Raw genomic sequence first — 21,169 nt, 5'->3', positions numbered from 1 at the left:
TTTTTCCAACCTATTTTATAATCATTAATTCTTTCTCTATGGTTATGGAAATTGTCTCTAAAAATATTCAAAAAAATCCAAACTCATTTAATTTAGTTTCAAAGATTGTAATATTTTATTTTTATACCCTGAACAACGTCGGGGAGCCTATAAAGAGTATATATATGAACATAAGTGATCAGAGTGACGAGCTGTGTCGAAGTAGTCAATCCGTCTGTATATACGCGTGCTAGTCCCTTAGATTTTGTGGTATCGATGTGAAATTTTGCACATGTCCGTTTCTTCTCAAGAAGCCACTCATTTATCAAATATCGGACCACTTTAGCATTCAGCTGCCATGCAAACTGATCGAGCAAACTAAAACCCCTGTATGGAACATTTTTTAATTTGATAGATACCTTCACGAAATTTGGCATAGATGATTGTTCTAGACAATGCTACAATTTTCGAACAAATTGTTTATCAAACCGATCATAAATAAAAAAAGGTTTTTAATACTTTTTTAGACTATTAAGGGTTAACGGTTTTTCTTATTTTTATTATAAAAAAAATTTGTTAAACAATTTAATTATCAAATGATCAAAATCAACAAAAAAGGTCTTGTTATACCTTTTTAGGCTATAAGAAAAGCACTTGTAACCCTTCACGTTTACGTTTTTTCTTGTTTTCATTACAAAATTTTTTTTTAATAATTTAATTATTATTAATTTTTCTTTTAATTAAGTAATTTAACACTTCTTTTTCTATTAAAAAATATTTAGTCACAAAATCACTTATTTTTAAATATTTTATTTTTAAATTAAATATTTTTTGAATTAAAAGATATTTTTTTTAAAATATTTTATTTTTTAAATTAAATATTTTTTGAAATAAATATTTTTAAATTATCTAATTAATTTTTGTTTTTAATTTTGTAATCACATATTTTTTTATATTTTTGAGTTTAAGCAAAAAAAAAAAATTTAAATATTAAATTTACGAAAGGTATTTTTGGAAAAATTTTAATTTTTTTTTATTAATTTTTGTTTTAATTTTGAATTTGAAATATGTTTTTATTACATTTTTTCATACATATTTATTTAATTTTTTTAAATTCTATAAAAAAAAACAATCGGAATATATGTACATAAACATTGAATTTACGAAAAGTATTTTTGTAAAAGTTTTAATTTTTTTATTATTTAAATCATTTTTATTTTAACTTTTAATTTTAACTCTACAAATTCAATTTTAATTTTTTATAAATCAAAAACATTGGGGTATCAGAAATATTAAACTCTACAAACGTTTTTAATTATTTATTATAAACGTCATAACGAACGAATTGGGGGAAAAACATGCAATCGCAAAGTATGCAAACTTCCAACTTGATTTTCATTGTTCCCTCAACTGCGCCACATTCAATAAATGCCGATACGCTCTATAAATTAGTGTTCAAGCTTACGTTATTTCACTATTTACTTCTTACATGTGGTGCTTTCACAACTTAAAGCTGCTTACTAAAAAAAATCGTTATATTTACGAATAAATACACACATATGCATGTACAGTATTTCAATAAAGTCTTCATACAGCACCTACATACAGTACATATTTTCTTTTTACTTCCTTCATCGATTTTCACATCATAACATTGAAGATATTACGCACTAGACGCTGTAACATTAACATACATAAGTTTGTACGATTATATTTACTTTTTAAATCACGAGTATTATGGTATTTTCTTAAGCGCCTGCTTATATGCTACGTTTTATATTTGCTGCATACCGTCGTCTAACTAATAACTGTGTGAGCGCATAAACATATACATATATGCATATGTATGTAAATGTATTATATATAAAATAATATATGTGTGTATATATGTATGTATATATGTATGTATGTATCACGTGCATAAGCGTTTATTTTATTTGACGGGCTTACAATTTTATGAAGGTTATTAAATATACTCACACATACTTGTTATATATGTATGTGTGCGTGCGCATGCAAGTGCTCGAGCTGGCGTACGAATAATAGAGATTGACGACACCAAGAAGTAACGTTGTCAAACATAAACAAACAATTTCGCATATATATGTGTATGCGTATGTATGCGTGTGTGTACGTGTATATGAACAAACACGTAGCTACTTAGCGGTTGATTTTTATGTATTTTTGTGTGTTTTTTTGTACATTTTTTTTTGTGATAGCAGATGATACAAATACAACGGCAACATTTTAGGCATGTCGATGGCGTTGAGGCGAGTACCGGTGTACACAAACGGTATAAATAAAATAAGCAATAACTAAATATTGTCTGAGGGAAGTTGTCTGAGGTCAGGTTAGGCCAACATTATTATTTAGATTTTTTTTTTATTGTTATTGTTATTACTTTTTCGTTGTCTTGCTTTCATTATGGATATGTTTGTATATTTAAATGTGTGCTTGTTGACTTAACTTCGTTCGACGAATATTCATTGTGTTGTTAGTATTAGTGTCTGCTGGTAGTATTTCCTTAAAAAGATGACTTTGACTGTATGTATATACATACATATATGTGTATAGTTTGTAGTGTGTTATTGAAGTATGTTTTGCTACAAACATATTCTTAAACTCTTTAAGCTCTTAAGCGTTTTAATTCGCTACAACAGCAAACACTTGTTAGTCAAAAGATAGGAAAAAAGCTTAAAAATGAGTAGACGAATAATCACATAAATATACAAGTACATATGTTTGTTTGTATCTAAGTGATATTACATTTCAAATAATATAGTGTATTTATTCTAGCTGTTGCCTTCGTAGAGCATTAGTGTCAATAAGATTAGCACATAAAGCGGTGGTGCTTAGGTGGATATTAATTTATAGTGTATATCTAAAATTAGTTATTTTTAGATAAAAAATATATTTTTTTGTCAACCAAAAGAAATTCAATTCAATAAAAATTTTATTGAATTAAAATTTTTTTTTGTGGAAAAAACAATTATATTAGAAAAGTTTTAGTTTTAGTTTTAGAAGAACTACTTTCTTGTATAGGGTATTCTGATTAAGGGAAAAGGCGTTGATCCGATGAAACTCTTCTAATAAATATATATGTCAATGGAGACTTCAAATTCTTTGAAAGGTATCACTAAGAAATAAATACTAAAACTTACACGAATAATAAATATTATACTCATAAATAAATATTTCCAACAATAATGTTTTCCATTAAAGCTGTTGACATTGTATTTCACCCTCAGTCGTTGAAGGGCAGCCATAGTAAAATCGGAAAAAAACTCCACTCAAAATATGACTTAGGCTTTGCATATTTGAATTTTCAAATCAACCACAACGCGCAAATATTTGTAGCACAGCACCCATGACAGTTCAGAAAAAAAAATTAAATATTAAAAAATCAGCTTGAGGGCCTAAAGGGGTTGAGTCTATAATACATATGTATGTATGTATATTATAAGTATGAATTTTGTATAAGTAGGCATGTGTAAAGGACGGTGCGCTATTTGGATTGTAAGTATTGCTGTCAAGCACACATACTTGTACACAGGCAATGTAATCGAAATTGAAATGTCGCCCATAGTAAATGGAGAGAGAAAAGTCAAAATCATAAAATTGAAAAAATAATAAAGTTGAAAAAATCATAAACTTTTAAATCAAAGTAACGTAATGTCAGGGTTGCAAATTTTTGGTCAAACATACATACATACATATGTAAGTATAAGATCATCACTATAAATATTAAAATTTTAAAGAAAAAAAAAACGCTTTCCAAAGGGTAATATGCTGTTTTAATTTTTAAGCACCAAAACATTGAAATTATTTGAAGTAAACATTTTTAATTTTAATTTTTTTAATTAAGTTTAATATTTTTTTATTATTTAATTTAATTTTTTTTATTTATTTAATTTAATTCTTCTTATAATTATATAATTTTTTTTTTCTTATATATATTTAGTTATTTTTTATTTTAACTATTTAACTTAATTTTTCTTATAATTATATAATTTTTTTTCTTATAATTATTTAATTATTTTTTTTTTTATTATTTAATCTTTAAAAATTATTACTTTTTTTTTAATTATTAAATTGTTTTTTTTTTTGTTATTAAATTGTTTTTTTTTTTTTATTATTTAAATTTTTTAAATTATTATTTATTTTAAATTAATTTTTTCAATTATTTTCTTTTATATAATCTTTAAATATTTTTTTGTTTTTTAATAGAGAATTTTTTACTCTAATATTTTTTATTATTGGAATTTTTTTATATTTTATTAGTTGATATACCATATTATTTATTATGCAATAATTTTGTTTATAATTAATTATTTGATATATTTTTTTATTATGAAATAATTTGTATTACATTTAGTTAGTTTTAATTTTTTTATTTTTATATGTATTTAAAAGTTTTCATTATTTAATTTTTGCTACTTAATTTTTTAAATTTTATTAATTTTCGAATAAAGCTCAGTTTAAAAATGTTTTTCACTAAATAAGCAAATACAAATATAAACTATGCTATATAAAACGCATGTCCGTTTAAATATCTTAACTGTAAAAGAAAAGTTTTTAATTTCCAAAAATGTGAACATTTGTAGCGCCTAAGGCAACATAAAGTTTGGTGGACACTTCTTGTTGATTGCATGCGTTCATAGAGGAAAATATATATATAAATACAACAATAACATGCATATATATATGTGTACATATATGTACAAAATATCCGTTATGTTTCTGTGTATATACGTACATATATACTATAATATAAAGAAAATTAAGCTTTTTCATTTTCTACTCACAGCCAGACAAATAATGAATATTTTCAAAAATTAAACGTGACTTTGCTTGCGTATAATCTCAATATTTAATGCTAATTAAATAGAAAAGAGTTCGAAAAAAAATAAATTATTTCCAAATTTTTATAAATCAAATGTGGACTAAAATTATAAGAATTTTCAAAAATTTGTATAAACCTGTTTTTTTTTAATACTTAAGGGTATCGAACGTATCAGTACTCATATACATACATATGTATATAATATACACATATTAGTATAGATATATTCAAAATAATTGCCTACACTGTATTTAAGGCACATTTAAGACTAAAATTAGCGGTAATAATCTAATCAGTATGTGCTGCCAGAATAAAATGATAATATTATATATCGGGAAGAGAAAACATACCACACACACATAGATAGATATGTATATACTACTTGTATGTGAGCATACAAATCTAACGATATGCATTTAGAAGCAGCTATGTACGTATCTTTTTATATGTACACAGCACAATAATACATAATGTTATTTACGCTGATTGTATTTCTTTTATCGCAGCGTAAAACTGTGTCAAACGATTATTTTTGCAAAAAAAAAAAGAACCAAAACGAAACTTAATACTGTTTTTTGGTAAAGACGATAATAAAAACTGTGTGGAAGATATGTATGAATGCCCGAAAGCGCGTTTACATACTTAAGTACATAATGACAATGCAATATAAGAAAAAAATTTTTTTAGATTTCTTTTTAATTTATACAAATTCAATAGTTTTTAAATTTTAATTTTTTTGGTCGATAAAATTTATACATCAGAAGCTTAAAAATATAAATTTGAAATTCTTAAATCGAAAGTTTATTAAATATTGTTTATTTTTATTTAAAATTTTCAAAGATTTTTCTGTAATAAAAAAGATCAGATGTTTAAAATGTGACTCTGATTTATTAAATTGTAACTTTGTTTTAATAATTAAAAAAAAAAATTATGTTTTTATAAAAAAAATTTTTTTTTTATTAAAATAAAATTATATATGTATATATAAAAAAAAAATTAAGCTTTTTATAAAAATAAATTTATATATTTTTATAAAAAAAATTAGGATTTTTATAAAAAAAAATGTATATATTTTTATAAAAAAACATTTGTTTTGCTTGAATGCATGAATTTTAAGTATAAATAATTTTTTTATTAAAGCAAAAAAAAAAAAACAACATAAAGTGAGCCCAAAAATTGCTAAAGAAACGTAGTATAGTAGTGGTGTTGATATGGATTTTTTTATTGATAAAAAATAAAATATTAGAAGTTTTGAAATTCCCTTTTTTAATATTGTGGTGACATTTTTGTAAAAATATTTTTCTCCATTTAAATTGTTTAACAATTCTCGCTTTAAAAAAGTTATTCAGAACGCTTTGCTTACTTAAGTTGTGGTTTTTATTTAAATTAAAAAATGTGATTTATAAAAAAAAATTTTGTAATAATTTTTTATAATTTCAGAACTAAACACAAATATTTTTGTTACGTGTATTAAGATTTAATTAAATTAATATAAATTCTTTAAAATCTTGATATACATAAAAATATACATTTGTATATTAGGGTGGTATTATTTTTTACCTAAAATATTTTTTTTATAATCTGCAGATTTTACCCCCAGACTAAGCCAACAAAAAAATTTTTTTTTGCTCCCCCCTAATGTACATATATACTTACAGTCGAAATTTTGTGCGTAAAGCAACTAAAATTTATAAAGTGACACCAAAAAATGCAACCAAAATAAAAAAGTTATCAAATAAAATTGGACAAAATTTGTAAAAAATAATTCAAACTCACAGTTTCAAACTAAATCTTCAAATTTTGTAATATAACTATTAAAAAAATAAATGTTAGTTAATAAATAATTGCTCGGCCGATAATGGAACACACAAAGCAACTCATCGCCTTTGCTCAGGTGTAAAAAAATATTGGTAATGAAAATTTGACATTGACGCCTTGTTTTCGTTAAGCATTTACGATTGCTATCATATTTGGAAAACAATATTTGCTTTTATTGCATTGGTGTGAGTTTTTTAGCGAAAAATAAATTAATGCAGTTATCTCTTTTTGTTTTTTTTTGTTGATATTTTTGCAGTTTTTCAAATGTAATGTTTGAAGCGATTGAGATCAGAAGCGATTATAGTGTGAGTGCATGTATTAGATAAGAGTAGTCAATAAAAGTGTGAAACTCTTAGGCAAATACAAAAAGCTTACTATTTATCAAAAAATGATAAGTATTTGTATATATATTGTATATACTTCGGGTACATATATATATATTTATATCAGCACAATAGCTGTGATGTGATGAAATGGCTTTCGTGATTTGTTAGGCACATATGCATATATAGGTAGTAACATATGCATAAAAGAAATAATATGTAGGTATGTACATATACATATAAATATGTGTGTAGTCGATCCGACGCAACTGTTTATTCGACACTTAAGTCCTGCTTTCTTATTTCCCCGCGTTGTTTCTCTGCTATTTACTAATACAAAAATAAAAAGTAAGAAAGGGCTAAGTTCGAGTGTAACCGAACATTTTATACTCTTGCAACCTCTGGTGCTACGCCCATCATCCATTAAAGCCCTCTTGTATCATCTTAAGTGTAAAATTTAATGCCTCTAGCGCATATAATTATTGATTATTGCGCTTTTAGTAATTTTAAAAAAAAACCTTTATTTTGGGAGAGGATGGGGTTCTAATCCGATTCCAATCGTTTTCACATGTAGATAGGGGTTACTAGAGGATTTTTTTTAAGCGAATTTGGTTATTGTAGCTTTAGTGGTTTAGGAGATATGTACATTGAACCTATTAGAGGGCGGGGCCACACCCATTTTTTCAAAACTTTTAGTTCGTAAGTGCCCCTTGCTACTGCAACACCCTGTACCAAATTACAGGTTTATATCTTAATTTAGTGCTTAGCTATGGCATTTTATAGGTTTTCCATTAATCTCGTTTTGTGGGCGCGACAATGGTCCGATTACGCCCATCTACGAACTCGTCCTCACTTTTTTTTTGCCAAGGAACATTTGAACCAAGTTTCATAACGATCTCTTTTCCTTTCAATTTATCGCTTGCACGGACGGACAGACGGACGGACGGACAGACAGACAATCAATCACTCGGATTTCAACTCGTCTCATCTGCCTGATCTTTTATATTTATAATGATATGATATTTAGGTGATACAAGCAAGCGTTAGGTGAACAAAGCTATTATACTCTGTACCAACATGTTGCAAGAGTATAAAAATAATCAAAAGATATGCAAAAAGGAATAATAAGAAAAAAAATACACGATTTGCCGCAGACTTTTTTCGTCGATTATCAAATTGACCTACTTATTGTTGTTGCATATAATATGCGAAGACTATAATTTGCTAAGACATAGAAATACGCAAAATGCGGGACGTAAAAAATAAAGTATAATTTTAGAACAAAACAAAAATAAAAAAAAAACAAAGAAACAGAGAAATTAAAGAAAATTTAAATGAAAAGAATAAAAAAAGCAGGTGGTTCCAAATGCATAATTTTGAAAGTTGTAGTTTTTTTTTACTGCTAAACTGGATATTAGCTGCCTAAATAAAAATTATTTTATAAAACTAAAAATTTAAATTTAAACAAATTTCTGGCATTAAAAGCGTGTGAAATATTTCCCGATGTTTCAAAATTTTATTATAAAAATATGTAGTTTTTGAGTTATATACATAAAAAAATACTAGAAGGTGTAACCACGCCCATTTCACAAATTTTATTTAAACCCTTATCTTTTCACTACTCTTTCCCTCCATACCAGTTATGATTTTTTTTAAAGAGTATAAAAATAAAAAACATTTTTTGTTTATTTCGAAGTATGTAAGATGGCGTGCAAACACACCAACAACAATTGCGAAACTATTAAATAAATATATAAACACAAAAAATGAATCAACATGCCGAAGAGCACACATACATATGTACATGTAGATACAGAACTATTAGTATATACAATACATATGTATGTATGTGTGTATATTAATGTATTGCTAGCTAAGAATATGTGCATAGTACATAATGCGAATGAGAGCAGGCAATACGGAAGTGAGTATTTAGCAACCGCAAATGTTATGCAAGCAATTTCGCATAGAACTCGACGTGAAGATAATAAGTGAAGATCAACATATAAATACTTTATATACATATTATATATTTATATGTGTACTAGATTTTTTTTTTGTTTTGGTGAAGATTTGTTGCTAATTGCTTTAAAATTGATTAAATTATAGTTAAAATTATTTTTACCGAAACACAAACAAATATTAAAGAAAACCATTGTTTTTTTATTATACCTAGAAGCCATGTCAGTCTGTACGTCCTTCTGTATACACCCAAATTAGTCCCTCAGATTCGAGAGCTATCGATATCGATCTGAAATTTTGCACACGTCCTTTTTTCCTCAAGAGGCTCCTCATTTGATTGCAAACTGTCGATATCGGATCACTAAAGATATAGCTGCCATACAAACTGACCGATCAAAATTAAGTTCTTGTATGGAAAACCTTTTTTTTTTTTTTGCAAGATATCTTCACGCAAATTTGGCACAGCTTATTCCCTAAGATAGTGCTACAATCTCTGAACATATTGTGCGGATCGGACTGCAATAGCATATCGTTGTCTTACAACCTGACCGATCAAAATCAAGATACAAATATTTTTATACTCTTGTATGCTATAAAAAATGCATCTGTGAATGATATTAAAGTTTAGGTACAGCCGAAGTTAACATATTTCTTGTTTTATTTTATTATTTTTTATATATGTATTAATCATTTTATATTCAAAGGCAACTCTTTTTCGTATATGCACTTCGCCAAATTTTTTTCGATAGAAAATACTCTACTCTTTAGGTTGTAATTGCATATGCATATATGTATTAGGGTGGAGCGAAAAAGAATTTTTTTTTTGCTTAACCTGAGTATACAATTTCTAGATTATAAAAAAAGAAAATTTTTGGACAAAAAAAATTTTTTCAACATCTAGACAGACTCAGTTTTAAAGTAAATTTTCGAGTAAAATTTGTATTTCTTAACATTTTTTGATAAGTGTTCTAGAAGCTGTGGAGAGTCCTCTTTCTCGCCAATTAAACGTTATCAACTTAAAAAAATTGTTTGTGGTCATTATTGAAGTTTTAAAAAAAGTCTTAAACGAGAACATGCTTTCCTTAAGCGCTAAAATAAATTTTGATTCAAAACCCGTCACATTCGGTAATTTTTATATAAATGTAAGGAGTTTAAACCAAAAATAATTTTTTCTTGTCCAAAAAAATTTTAACTCGAAATCAGTTTTAAATGATGTAAAAAATAATAATTTTTTTTGTCAAAAAAAATTTTTTTTTTTATAATCTACAGATTTTATCCTCAGGCTAAGCAAAAAACAATTTTTTTTTCTTTCCACCCTAATATGTATGTATGTAAGTATGTATATATCGTTAAAGTATATACAACTGTAAACCACATTATATTATATTCTGCGTCGTCTGTATTTATATTTGTCTTTCAAGTTGTTCAAGTGCATTGATAATAAATTTTCATTTGTTGTTGTTATTGTAACGCAAAATACATATCTACTTAGATATACTATATACCACTTGCATGTACATATATAAACATGGAAACGTTGCCATAATAAATATTGCAGCAGTTTCAAGAAACACGAAATGTAACATGTCACATTCATTTTCACCAGCCACACACCCTTAACGCACCACAAGGAGGCGAGTGAAAATTTGTACAGCTGCTCAATGTTGACGATTTTCCCAAAAGAGTGTAAAAGAAAATTGAATGGCAAGCAAGGAAGACAAATTGCTGGTTATTTTTGTAGTATACATAACTGTTGATGTGAATGGGTGTGTATGCGTAAGTATGTATGTACCCTTACAACGCATACATCATACGACCCCACCTTGAGAAAGCATAACTTTTGCCATTTCATGTCTGGCACTGACTCCATCTACTTGTATGCATACTTTTCTTCTTCTTGCTTACTTGTACACCCCCTTTTCTTTTCTTGCTAGTTGCGGCTGTTGTCACCAACATCAACGTCAACGTCAATATCTTTACTCTTAAGTAAGAAGTTTTGCCGTGTAATGCAGAAGATGTCACGTACCGCGGTCGTGGGTGGGATGGGCTCGAATCTCCACTCTCCAGTTTGTCGTTTTTCTTCATTTATCTGACACATTGGCCAACAAGTGTCCCATAAAGAAATCAAGTTCAGATAAATAATGTGTCATAGAGTATGTATAGATGGGAAATTGTTACAGTGCGTCGCAAAAGTAAGGCAACAGTGTGGAAGTTTACGAAGAAGGTAGCGAAGGCAAAAAAAGGAAATATTATATATTTGCTTTTGTTAAGTTGCGAATTTTTTTGTGACTGATAGCCAGTTGCACCTGTGAGCTAACTTTCTGCACTTAGATGTGTTCTCGGCAAAGAAATTTAAAATATTTATTGTGCTGTCTGTTTGGCTGTCTGTATATACGTGAACCTAGTCCCTCAGTTTTTGAGATATCGATCTTAAATTTTGCACATGTGCTTTTCTCCCAAAAAAGCTGCGCAATTTATCGGAGCCGGCGATATCGGTCCACTATAGCATATAGCTGCCATACAAACTGAAAGATCGGAATAAAATGGCAGTATGGAAAACTTTTTTATTTAACAAGATATCTTCACGAAATTTGGCATTGGTTATTGTCCAAGATAACGGTACAATCTCCGAAGAAATTGTTCAGATCGCACAACTATAGCATATAGCTGTCATACAAAGTGAGGAATCAAAATCAAGCTAAATATTTTTTTATACCCTTTTATGCTATAAAAAATGCAGCTGTGAAGGGTATTATATATTCGGTGCAGCCGAGGTTAAAGTTTTTCTTGTTTTCCTATTTTATATACCTGCACATAATTTATGTGTACCTACTCTATGGGTTTGTTTATCTACAATATACCCACTTTTTCTTCGCAATGCCTTACTAACATCTCTATGCAAGAGTAGCAACATATACAGTTATAGGAGCTTCTTGCTTATATACACACAGGTATATATGTATTTGCAATTTTCTTTACAAATACTTCTATATACTTGTGTAGATATGTATGCAGCAACATCTTGGCGGTAATTGCGAGTATCTGCCGTTGTTGTCTTGGTCGCAGCTGCGACTGTTTCAATGTTATCACTTTTTTTGTCTACATCCATTGCTTCGTATGCGTAGAAAAGCGTCTAGCTTATCGGTGTCAACATTATCAGCAGCCACCCACTGCCAAGAGTCTCTATGAACTACAGTTTGTCTTTTTGTGTTGCTTCAGCTTTCTTTATTTGAATCTGCTTTTGCATCGCTTTTGACTTTTTCAAGACCAAGGAAATCATTTGCTTGGTTTCTTGGTCTTCTTTCCACTTGTATGTTATGCGCTTGTTTTGTTCCTTATTTCGTTTTATGTGCATATTGTATACTGTTTCTGTTACATATGTATAATATGCTACAGTATATTGTGGTATATGCTTGTGTGTATCTATTTTCTTGCAATTTAACGCCCACTTTAATTCCCATATATATATTTATGTAAATGCAAGGATATATGGGTGCAATTATATACACACATTTCAATATATATATGTATGTATATATACAAATTTATATTTTAGAAGTGAACGTACATATCTACTTGCATCGAACTGTCGGCATTTGTCTTGATTTTATGGGTTCAAGGTCTTTAGTTCAACGCTGTGTTGGGTTGGCTGCCCGCTAACCGCCTTTTACTTTCAATTGCTACACAATTATATATATATTTATATGCATAAGTACAATTGAACTGTAAACGACATAAAATGAGGTCGCTGATGGCGTAAAGTTCAGTCGAATCTTCTTAGAGTAAAGGTGTATGTCTAAATATATGCAGATATACATATACATATATATACTATTTTAGAAATAAATCGGTATGCATATACATACAAGTATATACAATTATTATGATTTTCCACATTTGACTGCAACTCTTTAGAATGCTAAAAATATGTATGTAGGTATGCCCAAAAAGTATGCTACAAAATTTTATTGCTATGTATGTGTTTATATAGCCAACCATAAATATATAGGTACATATGTATTTAAATATCAACAAGTTGGCAATAAATTAAGAGCAGATAAAAAATCATGAACTTTCCTTATGTAAATCGATAAAAATAAAATAGAAATGTATAAAGCGCCTAAATGTAGACTTTAAAATCTTTCGATTCGGCAGCTTAAAATTGATACTACACTAAAAAAAAGAAAGATAAAGAGAAGCGAAGAGAAAAAATGAGAGCGCGTGAGGGCCAGCTTAGGAAAATGAGGGAAACGAAACTTAGCTGCTGCTTAAGTTTTTCTTTTTGAAAATTTTTGAATATTTTTTTCCAATTCTATGTCTAAAAGTAGTCGAAAATACAGACAACTTTACTATATTTTTTTAATTTTCCAGACAACTTTACTATATTTTTGTAATTTTTTAAATATTATATGCTATAGTAGTTCATAGAAATGATAATTTATTAAGGCATTATTCATTAACTAATTTTCTTTTTTATAATTTCAGGTCGAGTATTCAAAGCACATAAATTAATATTAGCCGCATGTTCGAAGAAGTTCGCCGAACTGTTCGAAAGCACACCCACAAATGGTCAATGCGTTGTCATATTGGAGGCCACGTCCTCCGATAATATGGCCGCACTGCTCGAATTTATGTACAAAGGTGAAGTGCATGTGTCGCAAGAGGCTCTAAACAGTTTCCTCAAATCTGCGGAGAATCTGCAGGTAAGCAAGAAATTATTTTTTTTTTAACGAGAATAAAACTCATACAAATTTCCACGATTACAGGTGAAAGGACTGTCTACAGAAACTGGCCGCTTGGCCGCCCAACAAGCACAACAACACATCGATACATCGCCACTCGACTCGCCCACCGGCCGACGCAGCATGCGCAACAGCCTAAGCGGTGCCGGCGGTCTTGGTAGTGCTGTCGGCGGTAATCCGCTTAGCAGTATAGGCGGTGGTATACCTAGCGGTGCCATTATCGGTAGCAGTATGGCTGCCGCAATGGCTGTGAATGCGGAACGCATTAGTAACAGTGGTAATGGTAGCGGTGCCAGTGGTAACGGTTGTTCCGGTAGTAACATTATCAGCGGTCCTGGTGGTGCACATTGTAATGCTACAGCCGGCGGTGCAGGTGCTGGTGCCAGTGGTGCCGGTCCAGGTGGTATGGGTAGCGGCGCAGGCGTTGCACACCATCTAAGCAGTTCGAGTGGTAATCTGAAACAAGAATGCGATTCACTGATGCAAAGTAGTACCGCTGCAGCGCTGGCCGCCGGTATACCACCTTACGTACCGCCCATCTATCGTCCAATGTCATTTGAACCGCCACGCAAACGCGTGCTCCGCAGTCCATATGCCGAGCACGAGGTGCGCGGTAGTGTGTTACGTGACGGCTCGAAGAATTCCTCTTCGGAATGTGCGAGCCCTATCAGCAAACCGCCCTACCATCGGCCATCGTCGAGTGCATCGTCGAATGCACCAACCGAGGCGGACACAATGCAATCGGAGCGAACATCACCGAGGTGAGTAGATGGCGAAGAGTCGATAGAAAAGTGAAAATGCAAGCAAAGTGTGAAGAAGAAAAAGAAGAAATTAGATATTGTGGATATGTGAAAAGCTGAGAGTTTAATGTTTTGTTTACACTTCTATTTGCAGCCGTTATGAGAATCACAGTCCTGGCGCCACAGCTGGTAATGGTAATGTGCCGAGCAATTTATCGGGCAGTCTAGAGCGTACAGTGAAAACGGAACGAAACAATGGCAGCACACACGAGGCTAACGATGACGATCAAAGCGAGCACGACGAATCGATTGATGTGCGTCTGACTTGAAATTTATAATTTGAATGAAGGTTTAATGAGTTCTTTATTTACTTTTACACAACAGAATGGAGCCGAAGATCTGCGAGTGAAATTGGAGAATTCCAACTATTCGCCGCCACCGCCACAGCCACCTACCTCGAACGCTTCGTCCACAACGCCATCTGCACTTTTGGAAAATCTAAAAAATGTCGAAGCTGGTTTGTCGAGCAATTTGGCAACCTCCATAGCGCCAGAGGATATGTTGAATGTTTGGAATGCGACGAAATTGAATAATAAAAACAGTGGCATGGTCAATACAGCGGACGGTAATAAACAACTAGAGACTTTTCTTATAAAAAACAACTAACACAATAATAAATAGTGTAAAATTAACACCTTAATTGCATCAAAGAAAACTATTTGCATTGACTTCGAATTTATATAGCATACTTTTACGCGTTTTCTAAATTTTTCTCTTCTGACAATTCAACTAATCTTCCCTCTTTTCCGCCCTCAAACAAATTTAGGTAAGAAGCTGAAGTGCCTGTATTGTGATCGCCTCTATGGCTATGAAACAAATCTACGCGCACACATCCGCCAACGTCATCAGGGCATTCGCGTACATTGTCCCTTCTGTTCGCGCACCTTCACCCGCAACAACACCGTGCGCCGACACATTGCACGCGAACACAAACAGGAGATCGGCTTGAGCGCGGCCAGCAGCGGCATCGTGCCCGCTTCCGTCGTCGCTGCGGCTGCGGCGGCGACCGCGAATCACTCGCAATAGGATGCGGCCGCAACAGCGGCAGCAGCAGTAGTCATGAGTGCGCAGAAAGCAGCAGCAAAACAACGTAAACGAAAATCATTGAAAATGGCATTGGAAAAGTGCATGCAACGACGCGATGCGGCAGCTAGCAGTGTTGGCAGCGCTAGCACCGGTAGTCTCGTCGACGTCGCTGGCAGCGGCAGCAACCACAACAACAGCAGCAGTGGCAATATTGGCGACGCAGCGCACGGCAGCGCCACTGCCGTCGGCGTTATAGCCAGCACATCAACACGTGCGGCTGAGGAACGCAAACAACAGCAACAGCAACAACTCGTACAGCAGCAAATCGAGTTGGAGCAGAGAAAACAGCAGCAACATCAGCAACGTAAGCAGCGTCAAGAGCGACGACGTCATAGCACAGCGCGCGGACGTAGCGCTAGCGAAAGTAGCGCAGTTGTGGAGCAACACGAGGACGCGGTAGCAGCGACGGAGGAGTCGGAGGAGCCAGGGGCTAAACGTGAGAGGCAAGAAATGTCGACAACTGTAGAAAGTACAACTGAGGGCGATACCTCATTTATGGATACCACTGGTAGCAGTTGCGCCACCCCCACTGCCACCGATACCTCCACCACAAGCACCAACAATGCTACCACCAGCGAACGGCACAACAACACAATTAGTACTATCGACTCATCGACTGGTGAGTTGGCTGACACGACTGTGGAGCGTTTGGATACAACTAGCGAAATCGAAACCGATATGGATGAGTTGCCAACCACCACAGGCGCTTTGGTGGCAACTGTAGTGACGCCAAAGAATGCTGGTAGTGTAAAGGAAACCACAACCGCCGACGCTGTTGCTAAAGAAAATGTTGCTGATATAACACCAACCACAACAACAACAACAACAGCCACGCTAGCTGTAACAATTTCAGCTTCTAATGAGGCTAAACAAAACCCACCGGTACAAATGGAAGCCGACGAAGCTGAAAAGGATGTCGTGCTCAGCATTAAGTCCGAAGCTGCTGCGGATGCTGGCGCGGCTGAAACGCAGGTAACCACAACTCAAACAACAACAACAACAATAGAAAAAGAAACTGAACACGCTGAAAATGCCAACGCCAATGCTAAACCAACGTCAACAACAACAACAAATGCTGCTGAATAAATGTTGTTTTTGTTACGAAAAAGATACAATGCCAGAATATAGTTGGAGAGAGAGTATGAAGAAGAATTGAAGATTTTCGTTTACGCGCACTAAAACGGCGAGCACGAAGCTTTTGCATTGAGGCAAAGTTTTTGTTGCTCGCATACAAGAAAAAGAGTAGAAGAAGAGGAAGAAAAACAGAGACTACTGTTGCAACCGCTGTTGCGCTCGGATGATGTATGTATATTAGTTACAAAAAAAAAACAAGTTTATGCTTAAAAAAGAGTAGAAGAAAAACAAAAAGTAAATATGCAAAAACAATAATTATAATGAATTAATAATTAATTATTTTAACGAATTAATTATGCTGATGTTGGAAGTTTGTGTGTGTTCACACTGGACACACTACAAGCTGCTGTGAGTTAATTTAAATTTACATTTTAATACAAAATGCAAGAAAACACAAAAAGAATACAAGTGAAGCCGAAGTAAGCAAGTAATGCAAGGAATTAACCAGAAGCCTTGCTTCATTACAAGCAAGTGATGAAAAGCCAGTAATTTTTTTTTTTTTTTTTTTGTCATCTAACGCAAGCAAGCACACTGAAGAAGCATGAAAGCAAGAATTTAATTTTTTTTTCGTTTTTGTTGAATTTGTAAAAGAGAAAATATTTTTAATGTATAACAAACTTATAACAAATCCGTCAAACTTTTACTAACGCATACGCTGAATCTTGCAATTGAATTTATGTTCACCGAAAGAAGCTATACATGCAATAAATACAACAACAATTGAATTTATTTGTTAATTTGTGCAAGGGAAAGCAAAATAGCCGGTAAAAATTAATGCAATGAGTAACAAACAGTAAATTATTTCATAATTACATAAACAATATTCGACTGAAAAATTGTTTTCAGGGTGCTACTTAATTAAATACAGTTAAATAGTGTATTATGAGGTATTAAAAATCAAAAATCAAAATAGTTTGGAGTATGGTTTTTTGCAAGCATGCAATACATTACTGAATTACTGAATTACTTTATGCGATCACTGTTTTTATAATTTAATTTTTTTGAATGTAATTTTTTTAATAATTAAACAATAATTTTTTTAAAATAATTAAACAATAATTTTTTAAATACTAAATTTTTTTATTTTATTATTTTAATAGTTAAACAATAATGTTTATAAATTATTTTTAAATACTTAATTTTTTTTAAATTTTTTGATTTTTTTTAAATATTTTTTTTTTTTAAATTTTGTTTATTTTAAAATTTTTATTTATTTTAATAATTTAATTTTTTTTAATAATGTAATTTTTTTAATAACTTTTTTCTAACAATTTAATTTTTTTTTAAATAAGTTATGGTTTTGAATAATTTTATTTTTATTAAATTATTTCATTTTTTTAAAATAATTTTATTTTTTTCAACAATAATTTTTTTATGATTTCTTTTCTTTTCTGTTTTCTAGTATATACATTTTTGTAATAATATTATTTTTGATTATATTTTTTAATGATTTACTTTGTTTTTTAAATTATGTAATTATTTTAATAATTGAAATATTTTTAAACTGCCAAATTTTCAAGTGATTCTAGTGAATTTCGAATTTATTTCTATATTTTGGATTTTTCTTAATTAATTTTATTTATAAATTATTATTTTTTTATAATTATTAAAATACTTGCTAATTACATTTTGTGATTTCTGAATTACAGTGATTTCAGAATTAAATTGAAATTAAATTGAAATTAAATTGAAATTCATCAAAATTTTATTATTTTAAAATTATGATTATTTTTAATATTTTTTTTTTGTATTATTTTAAGTATTCTTTTATTATTTTATTTTTATATTATTAATTTTTTTATTTTTTACTATTTATTTTCTTTTTATATATTTTTTATTTTTGAAATTTGCATGCTTGCAAAAATATATATACTCACATACATATACAAAAACAACCATTCACACCGAATTAAACACAACAGTAACTTCAAAAGTATTAAAATATTTACTGAGTCGTTTACAATAATAAACAGGTCAAAGCATAGACAAATTGAAAGCTTAAAATAATACAGCATGTTATTTAAAAAATAATAACAAAAGAAAAAACAAAAAATTTTGCGCATAAATGAATGTAGAAGTTTGAACGTTTTTGATTGGTGTTGATATATAGCAGCAGTGATTATATATACCAATGTGTATATATATTTTTTAATTAGTTTTTCAGCGTAGAAAATATTTTTAACATAACCTCAAAAAATTAATATTGCATGACGCTGAACTGCAGCATATATGTTGTGTACAGTATATTTCGTCTTTTTTTTATAGCATTCAAATACTTTTACACAGTCAACAGCAAAATGGCAATAGTCCAGCAAGACATAAGCAACAAATAGTACCTTATTTAAAGTAAAATTAAAGTGAAACTACATTTGTATAGCGATTTTTTACAAAGTAAGAACGCAACAGAAACCCATTGAAGGCAATAGATGTTAAAATAAGTTAGCAAACAAACAATAAAAAATAAAAACAAAACAATAACTTGAAATAGGGAATATGAATACAAAAACAAAAACACAAGAGTCCTAATATTGCAAAGCCAAATAGTACAAGTTCAATAAATTTTCCCCACCAAAACACTTACTACAAGTGGCGGTGCTTGGTGGACGAAAACAAAGAGCATTTTTTTTCAACTAAAAAAGAGAAGAATTTTTAGTGTGTGAATTTCCAAAAGTGATGCCATTGCAAATAATTAATAAAGTAGTATTTCTTATAAAGATGTATAAGAAAAAAATTAAAAAAAAAAAAATTGATAAAAAAAATATTTTTTTTTATGTGACTCAAAGAAGTGCTTTTGAAATGCGCACACATACATACGAGTATGTATGTGTAAACAATTTATTTACAATTAAACTATGTATATGTGTAATAACCAGCAGCTTTGCTTTATAGTTTTCATTTTTATTTTTATTAAAAATTGAAAATGAGTAAAATTTGTTACATACGTACATACTTACTTCCCACGCCACAAGTGTCATTAAACAAGAAGCAACATTGAATATTTCTCAATACAAAACCGCAAAGCACAAATAGATAAAAATAAATAGCGCAAAATATTTAAAAGAAATACAAAAAAAAACAAGCGACTACTCCACGCAATAGCTTAGTAATGAGACGATTTGACGAAGTCATTTATATAACTATAACTGTGCTCAAATACAAACCTACATACACACATACATACATACATATACATAAATGTTGCAGCAGGTGTGTGTGACGCGCTGAAAATGTTTGCGCATGCGCTAATGTTTGCTCAAACTGGCTTGCTGCTAGTGTTATACTTTTCTAAGAGCTGCGCTCAGCCAGCACTTTTTGCTTATATACAGACATGCTACAAACATTTTTACAGTCACTTACAGCTGCTGTGACCCATAGCAACCGCATGTACCTGCAATATTTTATGAAAAAATTAATTGATACAAAAACAATGTTGAACATAAACCTTATTAGAAAAAAAAACTGATGTTAAAAAAAATAGCGTAAAATAATATTAATCCAACAGGTTTGGATAGCCGATGCGGCGGACTTCAGGTGATCGTCGAGTGTGTAAATCTGCGTATAAGTTTAAGGGATGTGGTATTATCGGCATAGCTCCTACAATTCTCCAATAGGCAACTTTTGCTGGAAAAAATTTTCAATTTTCAAAATCATGCGATTTTTTTTTTGTATTTCGTGCTACTTCCAACAAAAGCGCTTTCGCACAAGTGACACACACTTGAAGTCACAGTCTCGCAGGTTAACCACACACTTTTAATTTTCCTTCACATAACCTTAAAAAAAACGCTTTTGGCTTGCAAAATCTCAAAAAACTTGAACTTAAATTTTTTTTTAATATATTTTTTTTTTATTTAGCACTTTCGGAAGGCAAAATTCTCAAAATATATATATATATATATATTTTTTATTTTTTTTGTTAGAAAACAACCATCTCAGTTGAAGGTTAGGTTTTTATAAAAATAAGAAATAAAAATATTTTTAATTTTCTATTAATGGATTGGTAAATTGGGTGCCTATAAGTAAAAATAATAATAAATAAACTTTAAAAGAAGTAGTTAAATTTTTTATATAGTATACGCATAAATAATATATACATATATAACAAGCAAGAAGTGAAAGAATTTGATTAGCGCAAAATACAAACAAATAAGTAAATAAACAGTTGAGCTAAATAGCAAAAACAATAACCCGAGAAAAAAAAATAGAAAATTGATAAATACGTAGTAGTGGAAGGAAAACAGGTTAAAATAAACCATTCAAAAACGTTCTGGACAACTTTTTGTAAAATGTTACAAAAAACATGCAATGGGAGAGGTAAAAGAACAAAATGCAAAAACAAAAGCAAAAAAGAAAATTGCGAAACTGTTGGGTGGCTGAAAATCAAAGCAAAACCGACTTTTGAAGTGAGTTTTCAAAAATTGAAAGTCTGGCTACAACCCAACAGTTGCCACAATTTTCATTGTACTATTTTTGGTTCGAAACAAA

The 21,169-nt window shown here is 30.4% G+C and overlaps 1 protein-coding gene across 1 annotated transcript in view; it reads left to right on the top strand.

Annotated features, from left to right (window-relative positions):
• chinmo (Chronologically inappropriate morphogenesis) overlaps positions 1-16,885 on the top strand; it is a 106,749-nt gene extending 89,864 nt beyond the window's left edge. The window contains 5 exon segments of the mRNA XM_070107545.1: positions 13,411-13,628; positions 13,692-14,428; positions 14,562-14,721; positions 14,792-15,032; positions 15,234-16,885. Of these exon segments, the coding sequence (XP_069963646.1) occupies positions 13,411-13,628; positions 13,692-14,428; positions 14,562-14,721; positions 14,792-15,032; positions 15,234-16,639 (2,762 nt within the window). The 3' untranslated portion in view covers positions 16,640-16,885.
• The last annotated feature ends 4,284 nt before the right edge of the window (positions 16,886-21,169 follow it).

This window comes from Bactrocera oleae, chromosome 3, assembly GCF_042242935.1.
Source record: "Bactrocera oleae isolate idBacOlea1 chromosome 3, idBacOlea1, whole genome shotgun sequence".
Classification (NCBI taxonomy): domain Eukaryota; kingdom Metazoa; phylum Arthropoda; class Insecta; order Diptera; family Tephritidae; genus Bactrocera; species Bactrocera oleae.
This window is presented reverse-complemented; position numbering and strand designations above follow the sequence as displayed.